Raw genomic sequence first — 21,810 nt, forward strand, 5'->3', positions numbered from 1 at the left:
CAAACATTTTGCTGTGTTTTTTTTTTATTATTATTATTCCAGAGGCATTACATGTAATTTCTCTGGTTTCTATTTCTATTTCAAAAAAGCTAACATTTTATGTAATGTGGTATAAAAATAGAATACAAACAAGAATATTTCAACATCTTTTTATTATAAACAGGAAGTGTAACACCAACTGTGCAAAAGTACAAACAGTAAAAAGAAAACCTTGAATGCCTTCAAATATTACAGAACTTGAGGTGTTTTAACATTTTCAATGACAGGCACACACAGATGACTGGAAGCTTATCTGAGTCTGCAATAACTTTATTACATGGTTGTCTAGTGCCTGGACACATTTACTAATTACATATTTATTTATATAAAAATTAAGCCCATTTTACCTAAAATAGAAACAATGTCTGAGCAAACCTTAAAATCTCTTTAAGCAGAAGTAGTCAGGAATATTTTTTTAAGGACAAATAAAGCAAGAGTCCATTTTCCTGCCGCAGCAGTCAATATGAGCTGAAAATCCAAAATATCCTTCAAGAATGTCAAGTGTACTTTTAAATATTAATCCTAATTTTAAACTTGTTAAATGTTAAATGTTTAATGTGGCCCCTGTTTTTGCTTTTTATGTTGCATGTCTTACAACATACCGGTATAAAAGGACATCTGAAACTTTGACACTAACTCACAAAGTCTGCAAAAACATTTTTTTTTAAAGTTAATTGCTTTATAGTTTTTCAGAATAAGTGAAGTGAAAAAATTGCACTCATTCATACTGTCTGCATTCTTTTATAGTTTACAATTTCACAACCAATTTAATTTCTAGAGAAAAAATATACTAAAACAGACATTATAAAATAACTTGTTTGTCAATATTTTAAGTTGTAAGTGTTTAATGCAAACAAGAAGCTTAAATTATCATACTAAACCAAGTATTTGGTTATTGCACATTCAGGCTTCATGAATCTATCCTTTAATATTGCTCCAGCACCGTGATTATAGAAAATAGATCAAATATTTAAACAGTGTAAAAAAAAGTCTGAACTTAATCAGTTTAGGAGAGAATCAAAGGAAACAAAGTCCTCCTGATACAATCAGCTCTTCCTTAATGCAGCCACAGTGCTGCAGACCAGACAATAAACTGCTCAGTGTTGGTTCAGCTTAATTTGAATCCAATTGTTCTCATTTAATGCACTTTGAAGTGAACTGCCATCACTGATAATAAATAGCGATGTTATTTAGCTTTGAGCTATAAATACAGGTAATCCGTTGGAGCTGATCATATCTTCTGAGCAGAAACATTTTCACTATGAATCTCTGGGATGCTCCAGTCATTTCGCCTGCATGGACAGATTAGCAAAAATGACTGCCATTTTTCCACATGCTGTGACATCACAACGTTACAGTGTTAAAATGTGCTTTCATAATCTTAGCGTGATTTAGATGAATGATTATAATAATTAACTCACCTGCACGCCCAAGGTGCAGGTGCTGCGGTGTCTCCACAAGGCTCATCATGAGAACCTTTCTTCTCTGCTTTTACCTTTTTATTCTTTGCATGTAAATAATCTAATTTAGGTTGACTGCCTTTTGCTTGGTCTGTTGGAGTCACAGTACTCCACCAGACCTCCTCCCACATCTCCTGCTGGTCTTCAAAGTCGGACTTAATAGAGATATTATTCCTCTCATCAGGAACCTCCTCAATTTGTGGACGGTCAGCACTTCCTGAAATCTGGATAGTTTTCCCATCCCTAGTTGTGATAGTTTGGTTTTGAAAAACGATCATTTGTTCTGACCTGACATTATTATCCTGGTGTTGGATAGGTGCTTGTGCATTTACATTTAAATCCCCTGCCAACCAGGGTAGAAAACGTCTGACTTGTTGATGGAAAACTGCTGGCAGACCTCCTGTAAGTGCTCCCTGTCAGTCAGAGACATGAAGGTGGAAAACAAAGTCAGACTCTGATACTAGTAAAGAGACATACTATGGATGAATTTATTTGTTGTGTCATAATGTTGTATCTTTACCAAACTACATATGGCGATAATGATGAGGACTGGTATCCAAAGAACAAATGGTAGATCTTTGAGGAGTGCTTGAAAAAAACCACCCATGCCTTCTCCTAAGGCCTTCAATGGCTCTATTATGAAGGTGGTGAAGGTGTACACAATTGGCTAAGAAAGGAAAAAGATGGATGTCATGATACAACTGTATGTCCATGCATAGCTACAGAGGTATTCATATATTTTCTGACTTATTTAGTATAACTAAAAAACTAACAAATAAGTGCTATTGTTTGTGACAATCATCGACTGAGCTTTGCCTAATCAGAGTTTAGGATTTTAGAGCAGAAAGGTCTTTTCCACAGCAAGGACGTTTGTGTGATTATAGCCAAGTGAGTTTGTGAGGAAATATTTTAAACTAAAATATAATAAAGAACATGTGAGTTTTCTTGACAACATATTTTAGTGTTTTTATGGATGTGCTTTTATGGATGCCTGAATGACAAATGCATGTAAGGCCCATTCTAATCTTACCTTGGCCTCAAAAGACACTGAATAAATGCTGTCTATTTGCAGGCAAAAACATTTAATGTTACTTTGAGCACCATGAGAAAACAACTTCAGACTAAGCAACTCCCTTATACAACATGGGATCTATAACAGCAGCAGGAGTGATTTACCTTGATTGGCGATACCTCGAAAATGGGGTCTACTACAAGAATCCTTGCGTATTCCTGACAAGGATCATCTTTCAGAGTAAAACTGGTTCTGATCCATTCTGAAAGTAAAAAACACAAGCAGATTTGAATATGTGCATTAGTAGCTCACCATTTTTATGCTTTCATTAGCCTAATAAATCCTACAACTAAGGGTCCAAACATGCAATTCCACAACTTATTGTTGTTAAATGGGGACATGAGTCTAGCATGTTTAATGATCCTCCGAACCAAGAAACGTCTTTGCTTTTCATTTCTGAGCTTTTCCAGCTGCAGGTTAGGATGACCAAACAGTTTTAAATGTTCATAAGCATAAGCTAACCAGCTGTCCTCCTCTAAGTACTTTTATGTCATGTTTGATTTGAGGGATTGTTCCAACCACCCATCCGCTTATAAACTTGATGAAAAGAATTTTAAATAGGTGTTCATGCTTAGTTCTTTATGACTTACCTACAAAACCAACCAAGATTTTTTCTTCTTTCACATTGTTCATGTAGTATTTCCATATTCATAATTTTGCTCTGGTGCTTTGCATAGGCCTCCTAATCAAACAAAAAGTGAAATGTACATTTCAATCCACTGAATGACAATAAAACTAAATGATAACAAATGACCAAGCTCCTTTTCACCTTGAACAGATATAACCAGTTCCAAGGAATGCTGACAAAGAAGGAGATGGCAAATATTGCTTTGAACTGCTCAAACCAGGAAACTCTTGGCCGCAGTTGAATGAGGACAATAAGTAAGCCAATTATTCAAATGAGCCCAAACTGTAAGAGACAAAAATAAAACTAGTTAAATAAGATTTAAAACTCCTTCCATATAAAGCAAAACTTCAAATGAAGAGTGACAATATTTATTATTTGAATCCCAAGTTTAAATTATAATACTTTGTCAGATAGGATCAGGTGTTAGGATCTGGGGTTGTTTGAGTTTGATATGGATTTTTGTCATTTTTGGTGTTCCGTAGAGTTTTTTTTAATTTAGTTCTTCCTTAGTGATTTTGATCATGTTTGTTTCTTGTTTCTGGTTATTTTCTGTTATTCTGGTTTTATTAGTTTTGGAGTTTTAACCCTCACCTTTGGGAGTTTTTGTTTGGTAAGGCCTTCAATCTACAATATTGGTCTCTGGTTCACAACTGGGTAATTATTTAAGAGCAGTTCTGAGATTTTAAAGTGATTTAAATGTGATGCAACTCCCTCCTGGAGTCTATGTCAATAGGGGGACTGTCTGCATCAATAACTATTGAGTGAAGATAGACAGTCTGGAAACTGGAATAAGTTGTCTTTTGCTAAAGTTGGAGTATTCTTGGCTTCTGTCTTATTTATTCATTTTTATTTATTCATTTTTCTCAGTTTCAGAAAATCATATATAAAAAGGAGGTGGGATAAATGCAAGCTTTAAAATTATGTGCTGGGTCATTTAAAACAACACCAGTAGCAGTTTTATAGTAAGTTCTCATTACATCTCAGAAGAGCCAGACTAATGATCAGAAAAGTCTAAAGATGAGCTAAAACGAGGACTCATAGTTTAGTTTAAACTCATTTGGAACAACACTATTTAGACAGCATTAAGTTGATCTAGAAATTAATTTAAAAATAATCATCTTACTGATAACATTGGGCCGAGATCAATTCCAGACCTGTATTCATTCAAGGTTCTGGAGAGGAGGAAAGCTGAACTTCAGATTCAGATTCTGCGCCAGCAGCGATGCGAGCTCTGTACCAATTTCTCGTGATACTAATTCAAAAGGCAAAGCTTTCAATTTATCGATCAATTTACTTTCCTATTCTGTGGTCACAAACTTTGGGATGTTTTTATATGACAACCTCTGTCCGCTTTTGCAGTGACACTTTCCTCAATGATAACAAGACCAGGGCCAGGGTGCAATAGGATCGACCGACTGTGGTCAGGCTGTGTTTTTTATGTTAAAAAAGGTTGAGGATTGGAAAAAGAAAATTGGAACCAAAATTACTATTCCAATCACAGTTATAGCGTTTTGGACTGTTCTCCATACCTCTGTGTGGTAAATTTGTCACTGCCATCTTTTGCTAGCAAACTCGTACTGTTATCTTAGCAACTTTGTTTCTGCATGTTCCACAAAATGGCATCTGTAAGCCAGGAAAAATAGCAAAGATTCAAGAGTATTCAAAAAACACTGAATGTACTTTCTCATTTTGGTATCTGAGCCAATGAAGTTTGTTTGTTTCTACGAAACACCAAATTAGTCTAGTAGTTGAGCTGTAAATATTGTAGGATATACAGACTTATATAATACAACAGTTTTAGTATAAATATGAAATATCTACTAACCTCTAAGAGATTCCACATTCTTTCCTGTCAAATAGAACAAAATCAACATCTGATTTTAGTCAGACTTCTTTATATCAGGTATGTGTCAGGTGTATCTTTTCTGAAAGCAGCTACTCTCACTGTCAAACAAGATTAAAAGGGAACATACCTGTCAGGATGACCCCAAAGCAAAAGGAGTTAATATTAATACTTGGATCTAAATTAGAATTGCATGATTAAACTGTTTGGAAACATGGAGATCTATGATCTCTCTAGGTCAGACGTCATCAATGTTTCTGTGCATATCTAATTTATTTCTAATAAGTTATATATGCTTTTTCAAGACAATAAAATTTGATGTATAATATTAAAAAATACTGTATGATAATGTAAGAGTTAGAATTTATTTTTTCACTAATGGATTGCTGGCTCAAATGTGAATATGTGCTACTCTGGTCAGGAAAAACAGCAAGGAATCTGAAGGAATATTCAAAAACACCACTGACTTTAGGCACTGAGTGTATTCTCTAGACTGTTCTCTGTGTAAACCAGCCACCTTGTTCATGGCTAAGAAACATTAAGCAAATCTCATAGTTGAGTAAAAAGTATCCGGACACATATGGTTTTATAAAATACAACAGGTTTAGTATAAACATAAAACATCTACTAACCTCAGAAGGTTCCCACACACAATCCTGTTGAATAGAACAAAATGAAAATAGGATCTGACTCAAGGTGCTTTACATCAGGTGTGGTTCCCAAACAGCAGCTATGCTTACTGGCAAACAGAATTGGGAGGGAACATACCTGCCGGTAATGGGAAGAGTAGAAACCTTGAATCTACATAATGACACGTCACTTGAACAAGTTTTCAGAGCCACTCACACCTATGCTAATAAAAATAAGTGGATAATGCAAGATAAATTAATTGACAAGCAATTAATTTATTTCATCTGTTGAGGACAGTACAGATTGTAATATTGCAAAAGGGGGCAAATTAGACTCAATATTATATTAGTATTCAAATTCCAGTTGTTCAGCATTTGGTACAAAACTGAACACAGAGTCAACAATGGTGCTGGGTGTTAAATTTATGCATCCCAAAGCAAGACGGGTTAACATTCACACTTAGGTTCTGGTATAGACTAGATAAATTAGAATGCATGAATGAATAGTTTGGAAAGTGTCAGGGTATGAATTTAGGCATCTTGAAGTTGAATGAAAACACACTAATTATGATTAACTCATTCAAACAATAAAAAAAAATGTACAGTCACATTGTGCAAATGTACACTTAAATTGCACATTTATTTGTAAACTTTTCAAATCTTTTGTTTTAGTTTGCGAGAAACGATGATCCACAGCACTTGGCTTGTAGCACTTTGTTTATGCTTTATGTTTTTTCCTGCAGTTTCCTTGACCACTTTGTCACAACGATACTGCAACAATTTTCACATTTGCTTTGTCCTGTGTGTCATCAATTCGTCAAAAACTTTAATGCACATCACCAACAAATACTGGCTAGTTGACATGCATTAGGTGCTGGTGTTAGGAGATCCTAGACACTGGCCCGTTAGCAGGTCTGACAATACTGTCAAATCTTCCTCAATGAAATGAAACTCTCCTGCACGCTAGAAAAGCACAAAAAACATAAAGCTCTATTTGACTGTATGTTTACAAAACGGAGACATTAACCTTAAAGATGAAAAAATGCAGTAAGAGGACCAGATTTCTGCCGTACTGAATAGTTACACCTACAGACATGTCATATCTAAAGTCAGGCACAAAAGAGAGCCAAGACTCTTGGGGTGCATGACTCCAACAACTTCGGCATAGAGTTGGACAACATGTCTTGAATCAATGTCATTGTGTGCAGTCTTCATTTTACAAATGACTGTTTGGAGTGCACTAATTGTTGGTTAATATATTCCAAATGTGATTAACTTGTATTATATTACATGCTAATATAATAATTAGTCTACAGGGGAGGCTCACGCTGGACACAAATGGCGTTTCAAAGATTGCTAAAGACCACGGAAAGATGGAGTACAGATGAGAAGGGAGGCAAGAAGAAAATAGGCATATATTGTATCTGATTTCAGAATTGTAAGACCTTCTAATATTATGTGTGAAATAATTTTAGAAAATTGTCATCATCCTTTTATTCCAAAGAATGTGGTCTATTAAACTCCAGATGGAGCAGACTGTTAAAACCTGATTTTCTTGGGAAAAAAAAAAGTTACAATTTACACCAACCCATCTGCACTCCATATTTTTTCTATGACATTTTTGCAAGTCCTAAAGACTGTTACAAGAACCACACATGGGCCTGACCGAAAGACACCATTTTCTGGTGTCAGAGGAAAAATGTTATTCACACCTAACATAACAAATCAAGTCATGGTTTTTATTTCACTGACACAAATAGGGTTCAGAAAGAGAAAGGAAACAAAATTTAGAACCTTTCTCAGGAAATAGAAACCTAAAATATTTGTAGTGAAAGGATGTAAACCTAATAATGTTTTGCTAATGACACATACCAGCAGGGTGAATGACAGTAAGATAAACTTGTATTTCTTGCTTGTTCAGAGCCTGCATTTCTAAAATTGGACCCACGGTGCAACTATTTGTTTTAACTCCTGCGTAGAACATGCTGTTGATGAATTCCTCTTTTCAACATTGGATTACTGTCACAGTATGAAAGTGCAACTTGAAGATTAACTTATAGCCGGTATCAGGACATCAAACCCCCTTCAAAAGGTCCCTGGTTTATTAAAAATATAGCCATGTGTTTTCATAAACATTTACCAAAGGTTACATCCAAAATGGAAAAACAATGTGAAATTCTGATCAACTATGAAAGTGAAAAATAATTTACATCCGTTTGTTTTAATACAGCCAAAACTTCAGATTCAATAACATTTTCATCCATTTTCCACCAATTAGGTTTTAAGCATTTCCTTGTGCTGATTATTAAAAACAAAAAAATAAAACTCACCTTTCATTTCCCTCCACCTAGTTTTTATTCTTTCAAAATATTCAGCTTGATGCTTTTAATCAGTAAAAGCAGCTCAGTAGAATATCACCATTTGAGCCTTCAAATACAATATACATCCAAAAAATATGAACTTTATTTGCATAAAGACTGGGGGGTTCATCCATTTAAAAAAAACATTTATTAGGAAGTTCAATTAAAAATTCAAATCTGATATTACTCTTAATTAAACTTTAGTAGCATCATTATTATCCTCATGTAAAACAACAGCACAGCTTTGAAATTCCCATCATCTTGATGCTCTTGAAGAAAGGCTGCTGTGTAACTCAGTGCTTTGCTCTTTTTATCTTAAAAGACAAAGTAAAACCGTACAAATAAACAAGCAGCCATTCAACAAATGTGAGCACAAAGCAGAAAATGAATTATACCGTTGAATAAATATCCACAGTCCAACATTTATAAGCCATTTGCTCCAAGACCAAACAGCACCAGTCACTGATGGTATGAAACTGGCTGTTTTGATCAGCAGTATTTATTCTGCTGCCGCTGGACTCGTCTCCTGAACAGGAACTCCAATCGTCTCTATTCCCGTCTGTGATATCGAGTGGGTCTGTTCTTCTCCTGAGGCTCCTGGATCCTGCAGGGACAAGAATGACATTTAAGTTTTACACGCAGCTTGTGTATGCATTGGCCTAATGGAGACACTTTTCCTGCTCCGAATAGACGCCACTTTGTCTTTGGAAAACGTATCTCTAAATCCATCATCCCCAATGCTGGGAGGCCTTAAGGGTGTGTGTTCAGTCCACTGCCGTTTATGCTGTTACCATATTAACTTGCATTCACATAGTCATAAAATTTTCTTGTGATATTATTTTACATTAATCCATCATCCCCATAAAACAGTCAAAGGGAGAAACTCAAAAAGCTACAGGGCTGGTGCAGACAACAGGCTCTCCCATGATTCATCCAAAATGTTGAAATTGGCTCTGATTGACGTAGCCACGTCACAAAAATCTCACCGTTTTGTCCGCACGAGGCAGGACGCAACGTCAGGCTTGGGTCCAACTATTTCGCTCAGAGCTCTGTGTGATGTGGTGTGTGATTGGTCAAAGGTTTGTGGCCACGTTTTATGCAGAAATGCGCTTGGACAGCAATGCTAATATTTGCTTCGACTTGTCCACTTCCACTATCTGCTTTGATTCTTTTGAGGAGCGTTTATTTGACACAGCAAGGAATTATGTTTATATGTGCAATTTTTCAATAAACAACTACAAAGACTGTCATGTGGGTAAAACTTCTGGCTGGAAATTGCAATGCTGTTGTCAGAGGATGCGGCTGTCTGAAAATAGATGTGGCACTTTCTTTGTGTCTAGTTTGTGAAAGCAAAACGGCCGATGCAGACAGGGAGGGGGAAGTCCAGCGGGTCGGAGCATGACGTATACTGAAGATGGAGGGGTATCACCAAGGTGGTCTGCGCTGTTGCATGAAAGTTGTGTGGAAATACAAATTTCATGAAACCATTTGACTGTGTGTCGACTGCTCAGCTTTTGGATGAAGTACAGGAGAGCTTATGATGTTCAGTGAGGTTAAAATACACAAGATGATATCGGACGACTGGAGCTAAGTATCTGTTTACCAGCAGCACACTTTCAGAAGGAACAGTGACTAAGCCTCTAAAGGTTTACATCTCTGACGACCTCATGTGGTGGAAAAACAGCACTGCAATATTGAAACAAACCAAGAGGCCTTTCTGAGAAAACTAAAAACAAACATCACTATGAACCAGCATCCTCCCTCCAGATGCAATATGCCAGATAAGAAGCACATGTAGAGGATAATGAAGGAGCTTTCAGCAAACACCTGATAGGTTTCTCCCAGAAAACTTGCTAAGCCTGGGTGCTGGGGCAGTCATTCATCCATTTTGAGTTAAAAGATGTTTCAAGTTGACAGGAAATTTGAAAATATCACTTAATAATCATGTGTTATTGAAAGACTGTTAGATTAATATCTGAACACCAACTATAAAGTCTTAAAAAATGCAAACATTTTAAAAAGACTTAGCAATGCTTAGCCTGGTGGGGTCACAAGTAAGGCCCGCCAGACTTATAGTACATGGGGGAAACCCTGGATGTCGGATCACATTAGTGCAATTGCTGTATTGACATATACACAAAAAAGCCACTTATTTGAAGTTTGGGGGAATACATACAAAACAAATTTACAGCCATTATACGTCTTACAAAAAAAATCAATCCGTATACTACATAAAGTGGGATACTGGGAACACACAAACCAGTTATTTATCAAATCAAATACACTGAAATTCTGGGACCTGGTCAAATTTAAAACTACACAATTCATGTTTAAGGTCCGAAATCAAAAACTTCCACACAATATACAGGAAATGTTTGGTGACAGAGAGGGTGGTTATGATTTAAGAGGTGAAGGATATTTTTAAAAAACAACATATTAGAACAACCAGGAAGAGTTTTTGTTTATCTGTGTGTGGAGTAAATGTTTGGAATGGATTGAATGATGAGATTAAAAAAATTACAAATGTAAACCAATTTAAAAAATTGATTAAAGCAGAACTCATTTCAAAATATGCTATATAACATGTTTAATAGTTTATAATGTAAATGATTATATAAATAGTACTTAAAATAATTGTACATAGTTAAACATAATGAAAAATGGAAACAAGTTGTCTCTTGTTGATGTTCTGAAAGTTAATTGATAATACATTGACAAGTATGAAAGGGGCAGGATATTATAAGATGTATCTTCTACCTGCTCCTTTTCGAACAGAAAATATAAAATTGCATGGCACATGGGCAAAATAATTTGTTTTACATTTTATTTCTTAAGTTTGTCTCATTCTATTTTGTTTTCTTGTTCTTTTTTGACTGTTTTTAATGTCTGTTCGAAATAAATAAATAAATGAAATGAAATTTGTAATTTAGAGTCCTTTAATAGTAGTTTGACTGATCGTTGATTATAAATTTATTTAGCAGCACCAAGATTTTCTATCAAATATTAATACTGCTGTCATAGCTGGTAACCTATATTTATCAATATTGTTTTGATAGTAAATATATTTCAGTATTTCAACACACTGAAAAAATGACCACACCAGTGAAATTAACTCTCTTCTTCAGTGAAACACATAACAATCCTGCACTGCATCACTATCACATGAAACAAACATACAAAACATGGCCAACCCCCCTCCCAAAACACTACACAAACCTCAATAATATAGAAATAAACATTGGCCACTAATATCAAAATTTTATTACGCATCGGATTGACACTGATATGTTAAAATGATCAACACCGGTTGATCTTAATCCTAATGTGGATATGCATTTAAAAATAAATCTAAGAATTGATGTCTAAACACATTCATAAACATATCGTAACATTTAGCAAGCAGAAACAACGATTTTAAAGCAACACAAAACTCCCAAAAACCCAGGTCTTTACCAGTTTATGTTGCGGGTTATTATTCAGCCTCCTTTTTGTGCATGCATGGCACTGCAGCGGTGAAACAACATTCACACGTGAAAGGACACTTAAAAACTATGATTAATCTTCTAATCTGAACTAGTTTGATGCAAATTGAAAACAACTCACCTGAACATCAGTCTGTGAAGGCTGTATGTCTGCTGGCTGGGGTGGCTTTACTGTAGCGTCTTTTCTGAGTTCATCTTTAGGACCTGTCTGCTTTGTTTGTATCGGTTTCTTCTTTGCTTGTGATGAATTTGATTCAGTTTGTTGGTTTTTTGGTTGGTCTTTTTTAGCAGCAGCATTTTCTTTTTCTACCTCCTCCGGGGCCTCCTGCTGGTCTTCAGACCCCGAGTTAGCAGAAGCGTTCTCCACTTCAAGCCTTTCCTCTTGCTGCTCACCATCTAGTTCATCCTCGCTGAACCGAGGGTCTGCAGCTTTTAGAGTCTCCACACCGATTGGTGCTCTTTCCTCCTTGACCCTGTTGGGTCGTCTGCGGTGAATGTTGCTCCTGTCCAACCTCGCATTATCGCTTTGTTGCCGTGGGATGTGCTGTTGAGCAATTGCAAGTGGAGGTGCGTGAGCAGGTGCGTCTCCTCCAGCCAGGTAGTCACGGTTCTCAATCCTGGGAGGATGTCGCTGGTTATGCTCCAGCTCTGCAGGAGGTGGATCCCTTCGAGGGCGGCGAAAAGGCGCCATGATGCCATGCTGAAAGGCTGCATGCACACTTCCATACATGACCACCTGGGTGAGAGTCAAACATACCCATCAAAAGATCCATCGCCTTTACCTTTCACCTTATTTTATTACTAAATGTGATGACGTGTGCTTACCAAAATAGAAAGCACAATAGTGATGAGGACTGGGATCTGCAGGGTAACTGGGAGATCTTTGAGGAGTTCCCTGAGGAACTCACTGATTCCCTGGCCAAAATGCTTCAGCGGCTCTGTGATGAAGGTTGTGATGGTGACTGAAATAGCCTTAAAAAAATTAAGTATTTAAGGATTAAACATTATAATAACGCAAGTTACGTAACAAGTGAAAGCTGATGTTTCACAACAAGTAAAACAACAACAGAAAAAACATTTTAAGATGAAAATAACTTTCAATTAGTAGCTGGATAAAAAGTCAAACATCTATGTCTGCAGTTAACTCAAAGCAGGAATACGAAAACACAATTTAGCTAAGTATATATTGAACACAACATTCACCAACATTATTGCATGTTTTTGCTGTCTACAGTATTTTCCACACTATAAATAAGGCGCACCTAAAAACCTTCCAATTTCCTCAAAAGCCGACAGTGCGCCTTATAATCTGGTGCGCCTTATATATGGACCAATATTGAGCTACAACAGGTCTAGCAACTACGGTAAGCATCCGCCGACTTAATTTTCGCCCGTAGAAGAAGCGTGCGGTGCATGCTGGGATACTTGTCAGAACGCTGCTTTGTAATCTATTAATAAAGTTTGACTGACCCATCTACCTACTGACCGTCTAGAATCAGGTCGTCTGCAGGTCATTTAGCACCACGTTCTCCACAAACATGTTGCGTACGAACGGAGAACGGTGACCATTGTCCGGCCACGCCCCGGCCCAGTCGCGGAAGGCTCTCCTCGTTGACCGGAGTCGAACTGTTTTGTTGACATTCACTTTAGTGCAGCTCCATTTAGTGGATGCATAACGTAACTACAGCCTCTCCTGTAGCGTCTATTCTATGCGCCTTATAATCCCGTGCGCCGTATAGTGTGGAAAATACGGTACTTTTATTGAATGCTATTTTTTCCTTGTCTGGTATTAAGCTTTTTAGGTGATCTCAAACATTTAAGTGAGGCAAAAAAAAAAAAAAAAGAAATCTGTCAGGGAAGGAATACGTTTCAACAGCACGATGCATGTAAAGACCTGCTGCACAGGTCCTACATTTTGTGTCATTATTGTGAAACGTGAATAACCTGGCAGCATGAGGAAACTTTTACATAATACTAGGCAGATGCTTCAAGCGTTATAACAGGTCTGTTTACCCCCTCAACAAACACATTCATCAACATGAAGGCCTACCTTGGTTGGAGGCACCAGCAGGAGGGGGTTAACCATGAGGACTTCATAGTATTTTTTGCAGGGGTCATCTTGCAGAGTCCAGGTGGTTCTGAACCACTCTGTAGAATGATAATATAATAATTCATGCAACAGTTAAAAGTGCATTTCTTTTACTGAATTGGGCAAATATTAAGTTGAACCGACTGATCCGGCTTTCATCGAATATGTGTGATTATGCTCGATGGCTTACCTTTTAGATTATCCCTCCAGTTAATTTTCTTCACTCCGGTGCATTTTTCATTAAAGTTTTCCATCTGCACTATGTCGTTCTGGTGCTTAGCGAAAGCAGTCTGAATAAGCAAGAAAAGCACATCATTTCTAAGCTCTGCATGGCAGCTAAATAAAACAGCAAAACACCTGGAAGAATTCATTTTCACCTGGTACAGATAGAACCAGTTCCAGATTATACTGACAAAGAAGGAAACGGCAAACATCCTCTTGAACTGGACCAACCAGGAGACAGCTGACCACAGCTGAGTGCTTATTATGGTTGATATAATGAGAACAAGTATCGTGATCTGGAACACAGGGAAAAGAAATGAGAGTTAACATAAATAAGCTCTGCATGGCAGCTTATTTATGTTAACTCTGTAACACCTAAAGCTTACAGAAGAGATACTTAGAAGGTTTTAGTCAGTTTAGCTATTATTATTTAACGCTATACCTGGTTAAAACCTCAGTTACAGTATAGAGATGTACTTTTATTGATGGTTAATGTTTAAAACAGGTTAAAAAAAAATCTGACTGCAAGCTTGACCTTTGACTTACTTACGAGATATACAAGCCCAGCTGACCTGTAACCTAGTAAAGATACTATACATGCAAAATAAAATCAATACCTTTAATACTGTATCCAGCTCCACACCGAAAGAGTCTTCAAAACGCCACTTCCAAGCCTCATAATCATGTTGTTTAAAGTCCACCAAAATCTGACTGAGTGCATTGTCCAGAGCTCCCGTTCTCCATCGATCCTCGCCCTCCAGAAGTGACTCAATTTCAGTCGTGGCTTGTTTGGACAGCTTGATTTTGGCATCATAGAAGACATCCGACGAGTCAGTTGGCTGATGAGATTGAGAAAATAAAGACAAAAAATAAAGTGTGTAAATAAGCTTTTTGGGTTCATTCATATAAAAAAACACCAAACGCTACTGTGCTTCATAGTGAATCCAGTTATAACGGACACCATAATAATGATTTAAAATGGCTTGTATTAATTCAGGACCCACCACACCGAGTCTTTGTATTTCCTTCAACAGCCTGCTGAGGAACCGCTTGAACACTGGGTTACAGGTAGGCTGTTGTGACATCCGTGCCATCTCCTTCGTCTGGTCCTCAATCTAAAGCAAAGTAAAACAATACAGATGACTTTCTGTACATTTATACTAACACTAATGTTTTTGGACTGTGTGAGGAAGCTGGAGTACCCAGAGAGAACCCACACATGCACAGGGAGAATAATGTCAACTCTACGCACCCCAGGACCTTCTTGCAAGGCAACAATGCTATGGTTACTGTTTACAAAATAAAATGGTTTACAATTTGTATTCATTCTTTCAAAAAAATACATAAAAACTCGTTTGGTAATTCTTTATATTATGCTTCTTTACACGTTTCTGAATCCAGCATACATAGCTGCCATCTTTAATGTCTGCTGTAAGGCAGAGCCGCTGAAGCATTTTGCTGCCAACTTAAAAGTGAACATTTTACGTTTAAGTCTAACTTTTGTGAGCACTAACTTGTCTCTGAAGATCCTCCATCTGCTCATTACAGGTTGTCAGCTCAGCCTGGTTCTGGTCCTGGACGTACTCTCTTCTTTTGGTGACCACATTGGTAAAGGTTGTTGGCTGGGAAGTAACACACCCACAGGCTGAATACGGCACCAGCACCAGAGACATCACCATATTTTGCATAACACTCAACGAGTTTGTGTGTTAACCAACCTCGGGAAGTTTCTTCATCGTTTTGGTGCTAGAATCGTAGTTGAGCATGTCGTAAGGATCCAGCCAGTCGTCGTCCGCCTCCTGACCCCGAGCAGACAGTGACAGGTAGCACAGCAGCAGCAAAAGCAGCATTTTGTCCATGTGTACAGAGAACCAACTACACAGCAGCTCCAGCCCACCTCAAGACGAGCTAAAACAATTATGTCGAGGATACAGCTACAGCGACAAAGAGCCTATCGAGACACCAACCTTTGTTCATGTCTTCATTTAAAAACATTACTGCGTTACCGAAAGTAAAAGTTACCGCCACATAAACGCTTCAAGCCCGTACAACAACAGCTGGAAGCGTTGTTGTGCTTCCGGAAGCACAGCGGAGTAACAGCGGATCCACGGAAGATCTTCTTCTTCTTCTATAGCGTTTACTGGCGGTTTACAAACTTGGTGTATTACCAACATCAACTGGACGAAGAGATGTAATTCAGAAATTCATTTTTTCCAGGAAAGATCCGGTTTCGGCCACGTTACAAAAACCGGAAGCAGTTTAAGGGATTGTGAAAGGGATTGTGGGAAATGCAGTTTGTCATGAAACAAATATTTAAAACAAAAAAAAGTGGAAATAAGAAACCACTGATTGCTTTCTCAAATGTGTTTTTAAAATATTCAGTCAATGGCCAAACCATTAAAAGGCTTTTAATTGGTTATATAGTTTATGCAATTAGAGATCTAAAACCACAAGGAAGTAAATATCTTTTAGCGATATCAGATTAGCGCCACCCTCATTTTCATAATCTGAAACTAAAGATTTAGATTTTTAAAACATCAACCTTGAATTTGACTGAATAGATAATTTCTCAAGAAATAGTAACAATGACAAGTTATAAAAAGAAGAATTGGAAAGTAAATATTTTTATAGAGCCCCAAACAACTCAACCTCAATTTAAACCATTAAGATCACCCCGCCATCTCTGGTCCAAGTAAGAGATAAGCCTCATGTAAGTCAACAGTGTAATTTAAACAAATAATTAAAAGTAGTTTACAGTGTAATTTAAACAAATAATTAAAAGTAGTTTAAGTTGTAAACATTTTAGGTGGTGTCTTAAAAGTCATATACAATAAAGTTTAAAAACAGGAAAAATAAGGTACTGCCAGGGTTTACATAAAATTGCTCCTAGTGCTCAAGTGCTGAGCTCATTGTGTTTGATGTAGAGTGACACTCAAAAAGGATATATTCCAATAAAGAATGAGAAGCTTGAACCAAACTATTAAATTTAGTGCTTTATTTTACACAATTGCTATACATGGCAACACTTTTCTGAGGTAAAGCATAAAATAAGCTTTACTACCACAACAACTCCAGTTAATTAACTAAACCCTCAAAATTGCACGTTAGTATTACATGGGCTAAAATAACAATAATGCAGAATTTCCCATTTCAGCAGAAGACAAAATTGCTCTGTATACACTGTAATAAAACATCTGTCAACCATAGATGCAAAGCCTCACCAATTATTGAAATTTACCTGATGATAAACAGCAAAACAAACTTCTAGGTAACATAGACACATTCATTCTGGTTGTTTTAATACAGACAAAAATACACATTCAAAGTTATTTTTCACATTGAGAAAAATATTTCCATCTGATTGTAAAAATATCTACTTCTTACGGAAAACAAAATTACAGTGAACCAGCAAACAACACTAAAACATAAAATGGAGTTGAGTCACTGATTAACATTTCTTTGAATACTCAGCAAAAAGTTTGTTTTTTTTAATCTTCATAAAGTAGCATTTATAACTTTCTAACTCTCCATATAGTGCTAATTGTCTACCATCTAGGTGTTTCTGAATGTATGAACTGTGCACTTAGAATAAATGGCTACCAAGTGTTTGTAACAAAAAAATACATTATTTTCTCTTAAAAATAAAAATAATAAAAGATTAATTTATTTTGTCTTATTTAAACATACTTTGCTTATTGCTCACGTGTTTCTTCAACAGCTTTTTCTTGTAAATGTAATACAACTAGTATTAATCACAGAGGTAATATTAAGTCTTGTGCATCAGGGAACGTTTCCCTTTGTATCTAAAGAAAAATAAAACATTCCTGATAAAAGAGCAAAGTGTCTTGTTGCGCCTACATTCAGCTTATCACAGAGGAGACAATTTACTGTTCGCAAGACGATTCTACAATCCAAATTTGAGTCAAGTCGTTAAATGCAGATAATTTCTGAACAACAACCTTTGCTTTGAAGTCTAATCCATTAACTTTGGACTTGTCTCCTCAACAGAAGTCGGTAGCAGCTTAAAAGACGCCCTTAGAGGCATGGAGGACGCGTCGTCTTCCATGAAGTCTTCTTCTTCCTGCAGAAATGGGTTTACAATTGATTACAATAAAACAACTCCAAATTTATAATAAAAAAACAAAAAGCACCTTATGTTAAATTTATAAAAGAAAGCAAGATCATTTATTGCAATTGGCTCGTCAAGTTTGAACAAGTTTGAAACATAAATAAACACATCCTTATTATTAAGCTTGTTTTCTTCTTTTAGACAACGTGAATATATAAATAAATATAATTAGTGCCGAATATTTATGTTCAATTAATATGATGCATTATATAAATATGGTCGGCATTCATTATCTATGTAGTATTCAAACAATTGACACAGTTTTAAAACATGCCATTTGATATGGTTTTATACATTTTTGAAAGAACCCACCTCCACATGAGCCTGTGAAGGATTCACGTTGACTGGGCACAAGCTGGCTGGTTCATCAGTGTCAGCAGCAGACTTCTCATGTGTCTTCTGCTGGCTTGTGAGCCTTGAACTAACAGAGGGATTCTCCATCGCCTCAACAGTTTCTTTGTTCTCAGTTTTCCTAAGTTTAGGTTCAACAAAGCCCAATGTCTCTGCAGTGATGCTACTTCCCACGTTATCGACAAGACTTTTATCAGCAGCTTGGTCACAACCCTGGTCAGACGCAGACGTCCGATCACCATCCTTGACTCCTGAGGGGAGATCTTTCAGCTTATTCACTGGTGTCTTGGTGTAGTGTTGCAAGCCAGGCTCTACGCTTTCTTTCATGAACCACTGTGTATCAATAAAGCACAAATATCTGTAAAGTGATCATATATCCAGCGTTGTGTATTTGTGTTCATAAAACCTTGGCTTCTCATTACCGAAATGACGAGCATGATGATCATGAAGACTGGAAACTGAAGGGTAACTGGCAGATGGTTTAGGATTGCTCGATGAAGCTCACTCATCCCCTCCCCGAAGTGTCTTAGTGGGTCTTTCATTAAAATCCTGAATGTAAATGATACTACCTAAACAGAAAATAATGTTAAGAACAAATAAATATAACTATCCAATTAGAGACCGAACTATTCCAAAATTGGGAACTAGCAGGACAAAGTCACAGCTGCTGTTTTTTACTGTTTTTGTACAGGACACACAAACACATACACCAGGTGACCCACCTTGATTGGACGTACAAGAAGGAGGGGATTGATTCTAAAAAAAGCATAGTAATCTTTACAGGGGTCGTCATGAACAGGCCTGCTGGTTCTGAACCACTCTGCAGATTAGCATGAAAATAGTTTAATTAGCCTGACCAAAAACGAGCTTAGACAACTTTAAATCACATCATATACAACATTAAATACTAGGTAATCGAAAACGGGGTTTCCTTTCAAACCTGACTTATGTCACAAAATCTCCTTCCACCAAAGATTTGGAAGATACAACATTTACGTTAATACAAAAAGCATTTTCAGGGTTTGCTGTATTTCAGCTGTATTTCAGCTGTGAACCACCTGGTTTACCGTTTACAGGGTGAATCACAGAGAGGACGGATTCAAAGATATAGAAACTCTACATCACTCAATAATCTTTCCAACAAGTGAAGATAACAAATCAGTATAACTTAATTAGTTTGCATTGCATTGTTTTCCTACCTTTCAAACCATCGGTCCAATGCATTTCTTCTATTCCTTTACATTCTTTATTGAGGTTTACAGTTTCTCTGATGATGTTTTGATGCTCATTGAAGGCAACCTGAGCAAACATTGAAAGCATTTGACTGTAAAATCCTGGATGACAGCTAAACACAAAGCTAGAGAAACAAAGGTGCTCTGGTTTACCTGGTACAGACAGAACCAACTCCAAAGAATACTGACAAGGAAGTAAAAAATCAGCACCCTGATGAATTTCAAGGGCCAGAAGATTAGAGGACCAGAAAACTTCTTCTGGTTGCAGATGATGGCTAACAGAATCAAAACAAGCATCCCGATCTGGAAAAAGAGGGTGGCAATAGCAGGTAAACGATATGGGGAACATTTATTCTTTAAGATATGAACAAGACAGAGGACAACAACTTTAGTTAAATTTGGATTTCAAAGGGGTGTTTTTAAAAACTATATACTTAGTAAACTAAACGCTTCAAATACATTTTAAACAATGTAGCAGTAGTTCTTTTAGTAGTCCTTAAATTCACTTAGTTTCCACTTCTTTTTATGCAAAACACAAATGTGAAAGCAGGATTGCGCATTTATTTTTGCTTTACCCATCTCATCTTCAACTCTTATTAGCTTCATTGTCCCTTCTAAGGAAAAGCATCCCTGCTCCCCTGCTTCCAGATGATGGACTGAGCAGTGCTCCATGTGAGTCAAAATGTGGGACACACCTTCTTCAAGTTATTCCTCACCTGTTTTCCTTTCTCGTAATAATGTTTATTCACTATTCTTCTCAAATAAATGTGCTAATTCCATGTGCTAGGTTCACCAAGTGGCGCAGAGTTAGAGCAAGTGCACCAGACAGATATAGATCCTGAGTATGCTGTCCCACATTTGATTGAAGAATAAAGGCAACTACTGCAAAAACATTTGAATTATCCACGCAGTAAGACCTCAAGCCAAAATTATAACCTGGAACTTTTATGATGCAAGGAAAGTTACACCACCTGCCACACCATGCAGCCGTCAAACATTTCTGATGTCAAACATTTTAATGTTGATGACGTGTGTGTGTGTGTGTGTGTGTGTGTGTGTGTGTGTGTGTGTGTGTGTGTGTGTGTGTGTGTGTGTGTGTGTGTGTGTGTATACACTAACCTGCCTCTGCAGATCCTCCACACGTTGACTTGTGGATCTCCAGTGTGGCTCAGTCTAAATACAGAGAAAATTAACACTAGGACTCATTTTTAAATTAAAATTTCTTCATAAAAATAGAAATAAACGAACCTTTATCGTCTTTCGCATTGTTTTGGTAACTGCATCATAGTTGAGCATGTCATAAGGGTCTAGCCACTCGTCGTCCATCTGTACACGCCTGGGGAAAATAGCAGCAATAAAAGCTGGCTGATAATGCAAAATTCCAGTTTTCACAATACAAGACTTTCAGCCAAACTAAAATAAAACGGATGACATGTCGCGGACTTCACAGCACCTCTAACCCAAACCTAAGTATCAACCGAAAGTGAAAGCACGCTCGACGAACTTATTTATCGAAAAAAGAAAACAGAGCGGTGTGCAGGGAATATTGTGAGGAGAGACGAACCGTAAAAACTCACAGTGAAATATCGAGATTTAATGGCGACTAATGTATTGCTGTCGACATGCCCGGTGTGCTACGTAAATGGGCTGCAGAAGTTTATGAGGAGGAGCTGTCCGATATAGAGTCCTATGCGCTCCGCCTTCTTTTAAATGCTCTCGCTCAATATAATTTACGATAAAGACTCCCAAATACTTCACTGGTTTGTATTACCCTTTAAGATATAAAGTGCTCAAAATAAGTGATAAGATTAAAAAAAAGGCCAATATTTGTTTACAGTACATTTTAGTTATTTTTTCCAAAGTAATACAATAAAATAAAATAAAATTAAGCAGATGCATTTCATTTTCTCCAGTTAACTGAAAAGTGAGCTTTGCGCTAGTTTCACATAGAAAGTACAAAAACTTAAAGACATCATTGTGTCTCCTGTTCAGGTTTGTTGTAAACAACTTTGTGCCTGTGGTGCTAATGTCATATAGGTAATATATGAGCAGAATTAGCTTAAATAAATTAGATCATAAAATTATGCAAATATTTAGACAAGATCCATAGGTTGTATAAGTCGAATCATATGAAGAAAGTTTAGCATCATCCTCTAAGTAAGTAAATAAAATTTAGGACTCATTAAAAAAAAAAAAAAGAAAAAAAATTATTTCAGTTTAAATTAAGAACAGTAGTACCTGTAGTCACAGCAAATCATGTGATTAGTAATAGTA

At 36.8% G+C, this 21,810-nt stretch overlaps 2 protein-coding genes and 1 long non-coding RNA gene across 6 annotated transcripts; all 3 read right to left on the bottom strand.

The window, feature by feature from the left end:
- Positions 1-133: 133 nt before the first annotated feature.
- LOC145551310 (uncharacterized) lies at positions 134-3,164 on the bottom strand. Its single transcript, XR_014087120.1, has 2 exons — positions 2,020-3,164; positions 134-1,912 (listed from the first exon to the last, which is right to left on the bottom strand). It is a non-coding gene; the product is annotated as an uncharacterized LOC145551310 (long non-coding RNA).
- Positions 3,165-7,737: 4,573 nt separating this feature from the next.
- LOC103461336 (chloride channel CLIC-like protein 1) lies at positions 7,738-16,097 on the bottom strand. 3 transcript variants are annotated; one of them, XM_081606354.1, is made up of 12 exons: positions 15,792-16,097; positions 15,543-15,623; positions 15,339-15,446; positions 14,829-14,939; positions 14,442-14,663; positions 13,980-14,120; positions 13,793-13,892; positions 13,564-13,661; positions 12,339-12,485; positions 11,635-12,249; positions 11,485-11,535; positions 7,738-8,635 (listed from the first exon to the last, which is right to left on the bottom strand). In XM_081606354.1, exons 2-12 carry the CDS (start codon positions 15,588-15,590, stop codon positions 8,531-8,533), a joined length of 1,746 nt encoding a protein of 581 aa, XP_081462480.1. In that variant the 5' UTR covers positions 15,591-15,623; positions 15,792-16,097; the 3' UTR covers positions 7,738-8,530. The 3 variants fall into 3 exon arrangements, with proteins under 3 accessions (XP_081462480.1, XP_081462478.1, XP_081462479.1); XM_081606352.1 differs by having other exon boundaries at positions 15,543-16,096; XM_081606353.1 differs by lacking the exon at positions 11,485-11,535 and having other exon boundaries at positions 15,543-16,094.
- A 707-nt stretch (positions 16,098-16,804) lies between these two features.
- LOC145551455 (chloride channel CLIC-like protein 1) lies at positions 16,805-21,293 on the bottom strand. 2 transcript variants are annotated; one of them, XM_081606356.1, is made up of 9 exons: positions 21,114-21,293; positions 20,785-20,872; positions 20,656-20,709; positions 19,690-19,839; positions 19,504-19,603; positions 19,027-19,124; positions 18,727-18,873; positions 18,266-18,637; positions 16,805-17,905 (listed from the first exon to the last, which is right to left on the bottom strand). In XM_081606356.1, exons 2-9 carry the CDS (start codon positions 20,860-20,862, stop codon positions 17,798-17,800), a joined length of 1,107 nt encoding a protein of 368 aa, XP_081462482.1. In that variant the 5' UTR covers positions 20,863-20,872; positions 21,114-21,293; the 3' UTR covers positions 16,805-17,797. The 2 variants fall into 2 exon arrangements, with proteins under 2 accessions (XP_081462482.1, XP_081462481.1); XM_081606355.1 differs by having other exon boundaries at positions 20,785-21,293.
- Between the last annotated feature and the right edge of the window lie 517 nt (positions 21,294-21,810).

This window comes from Poecilia reticulata, chromosome 4 (assembly GCF_904066995.2).
Source record: "Poecilia reticulata chromosome 4, P_reticulata-male-v2, whole genome shotgun sequence".
NCBI classification, from domain to species: Eukaryota; Metazoa; Chordata; class Actinopteri; order Cyprinodontiformes; family Poeciliidae; genus Poecilia; species Poecilia reticulata.

Excerpts from the sequence above, each read along its gene's own strand:
- LOC145551455 (XM_081606356.1), bottom strand. The coding sequence starts at position 20,862 with ATGGACGACGAGTGGCTAGACCCTTATGACATGCTCAACTATGATGCA. Across the intron at positions 19,840-20,655 it reads TGGAGGATCTGCAGAGGCAG|ATCGGGATGCTTGTTTTGAT; the intron begins GTTAGTGTATAC and ends CTCTTTTTCCAG. Across the intron at positions 19,604-19,689 it reads GTTGGTTCTGTCTGTACCAG|GTTGCCTTCAATGAGCATCA; the intron begins GTAAACCAGAGC and ends ATGTTTGCTCAG.
- LOC103461336 (XM_081606352.1), bottom strand. The coding sequence starts at position 15,683 with ATGGACAAAATGCTGCTTTTGCTGCTGCTGTGCTACCTGTCACTGTCT. Across the intron at positions 12,250-12,338 it reads CTATTGTGCTTTCTATTTTG|GTGGTCATGTATGGAAGTGT; the intron begins GTAAGCACACGT and ends ACTCTCACCCAG. Across the intron at positions 8,636-11,484 it reads ATAACCCGCAACATAAACTG|GATCCAGGAGCCTCAGGAGA; the intron begins GTAAAGACCTGG and ends TTGTCCCTGCAG.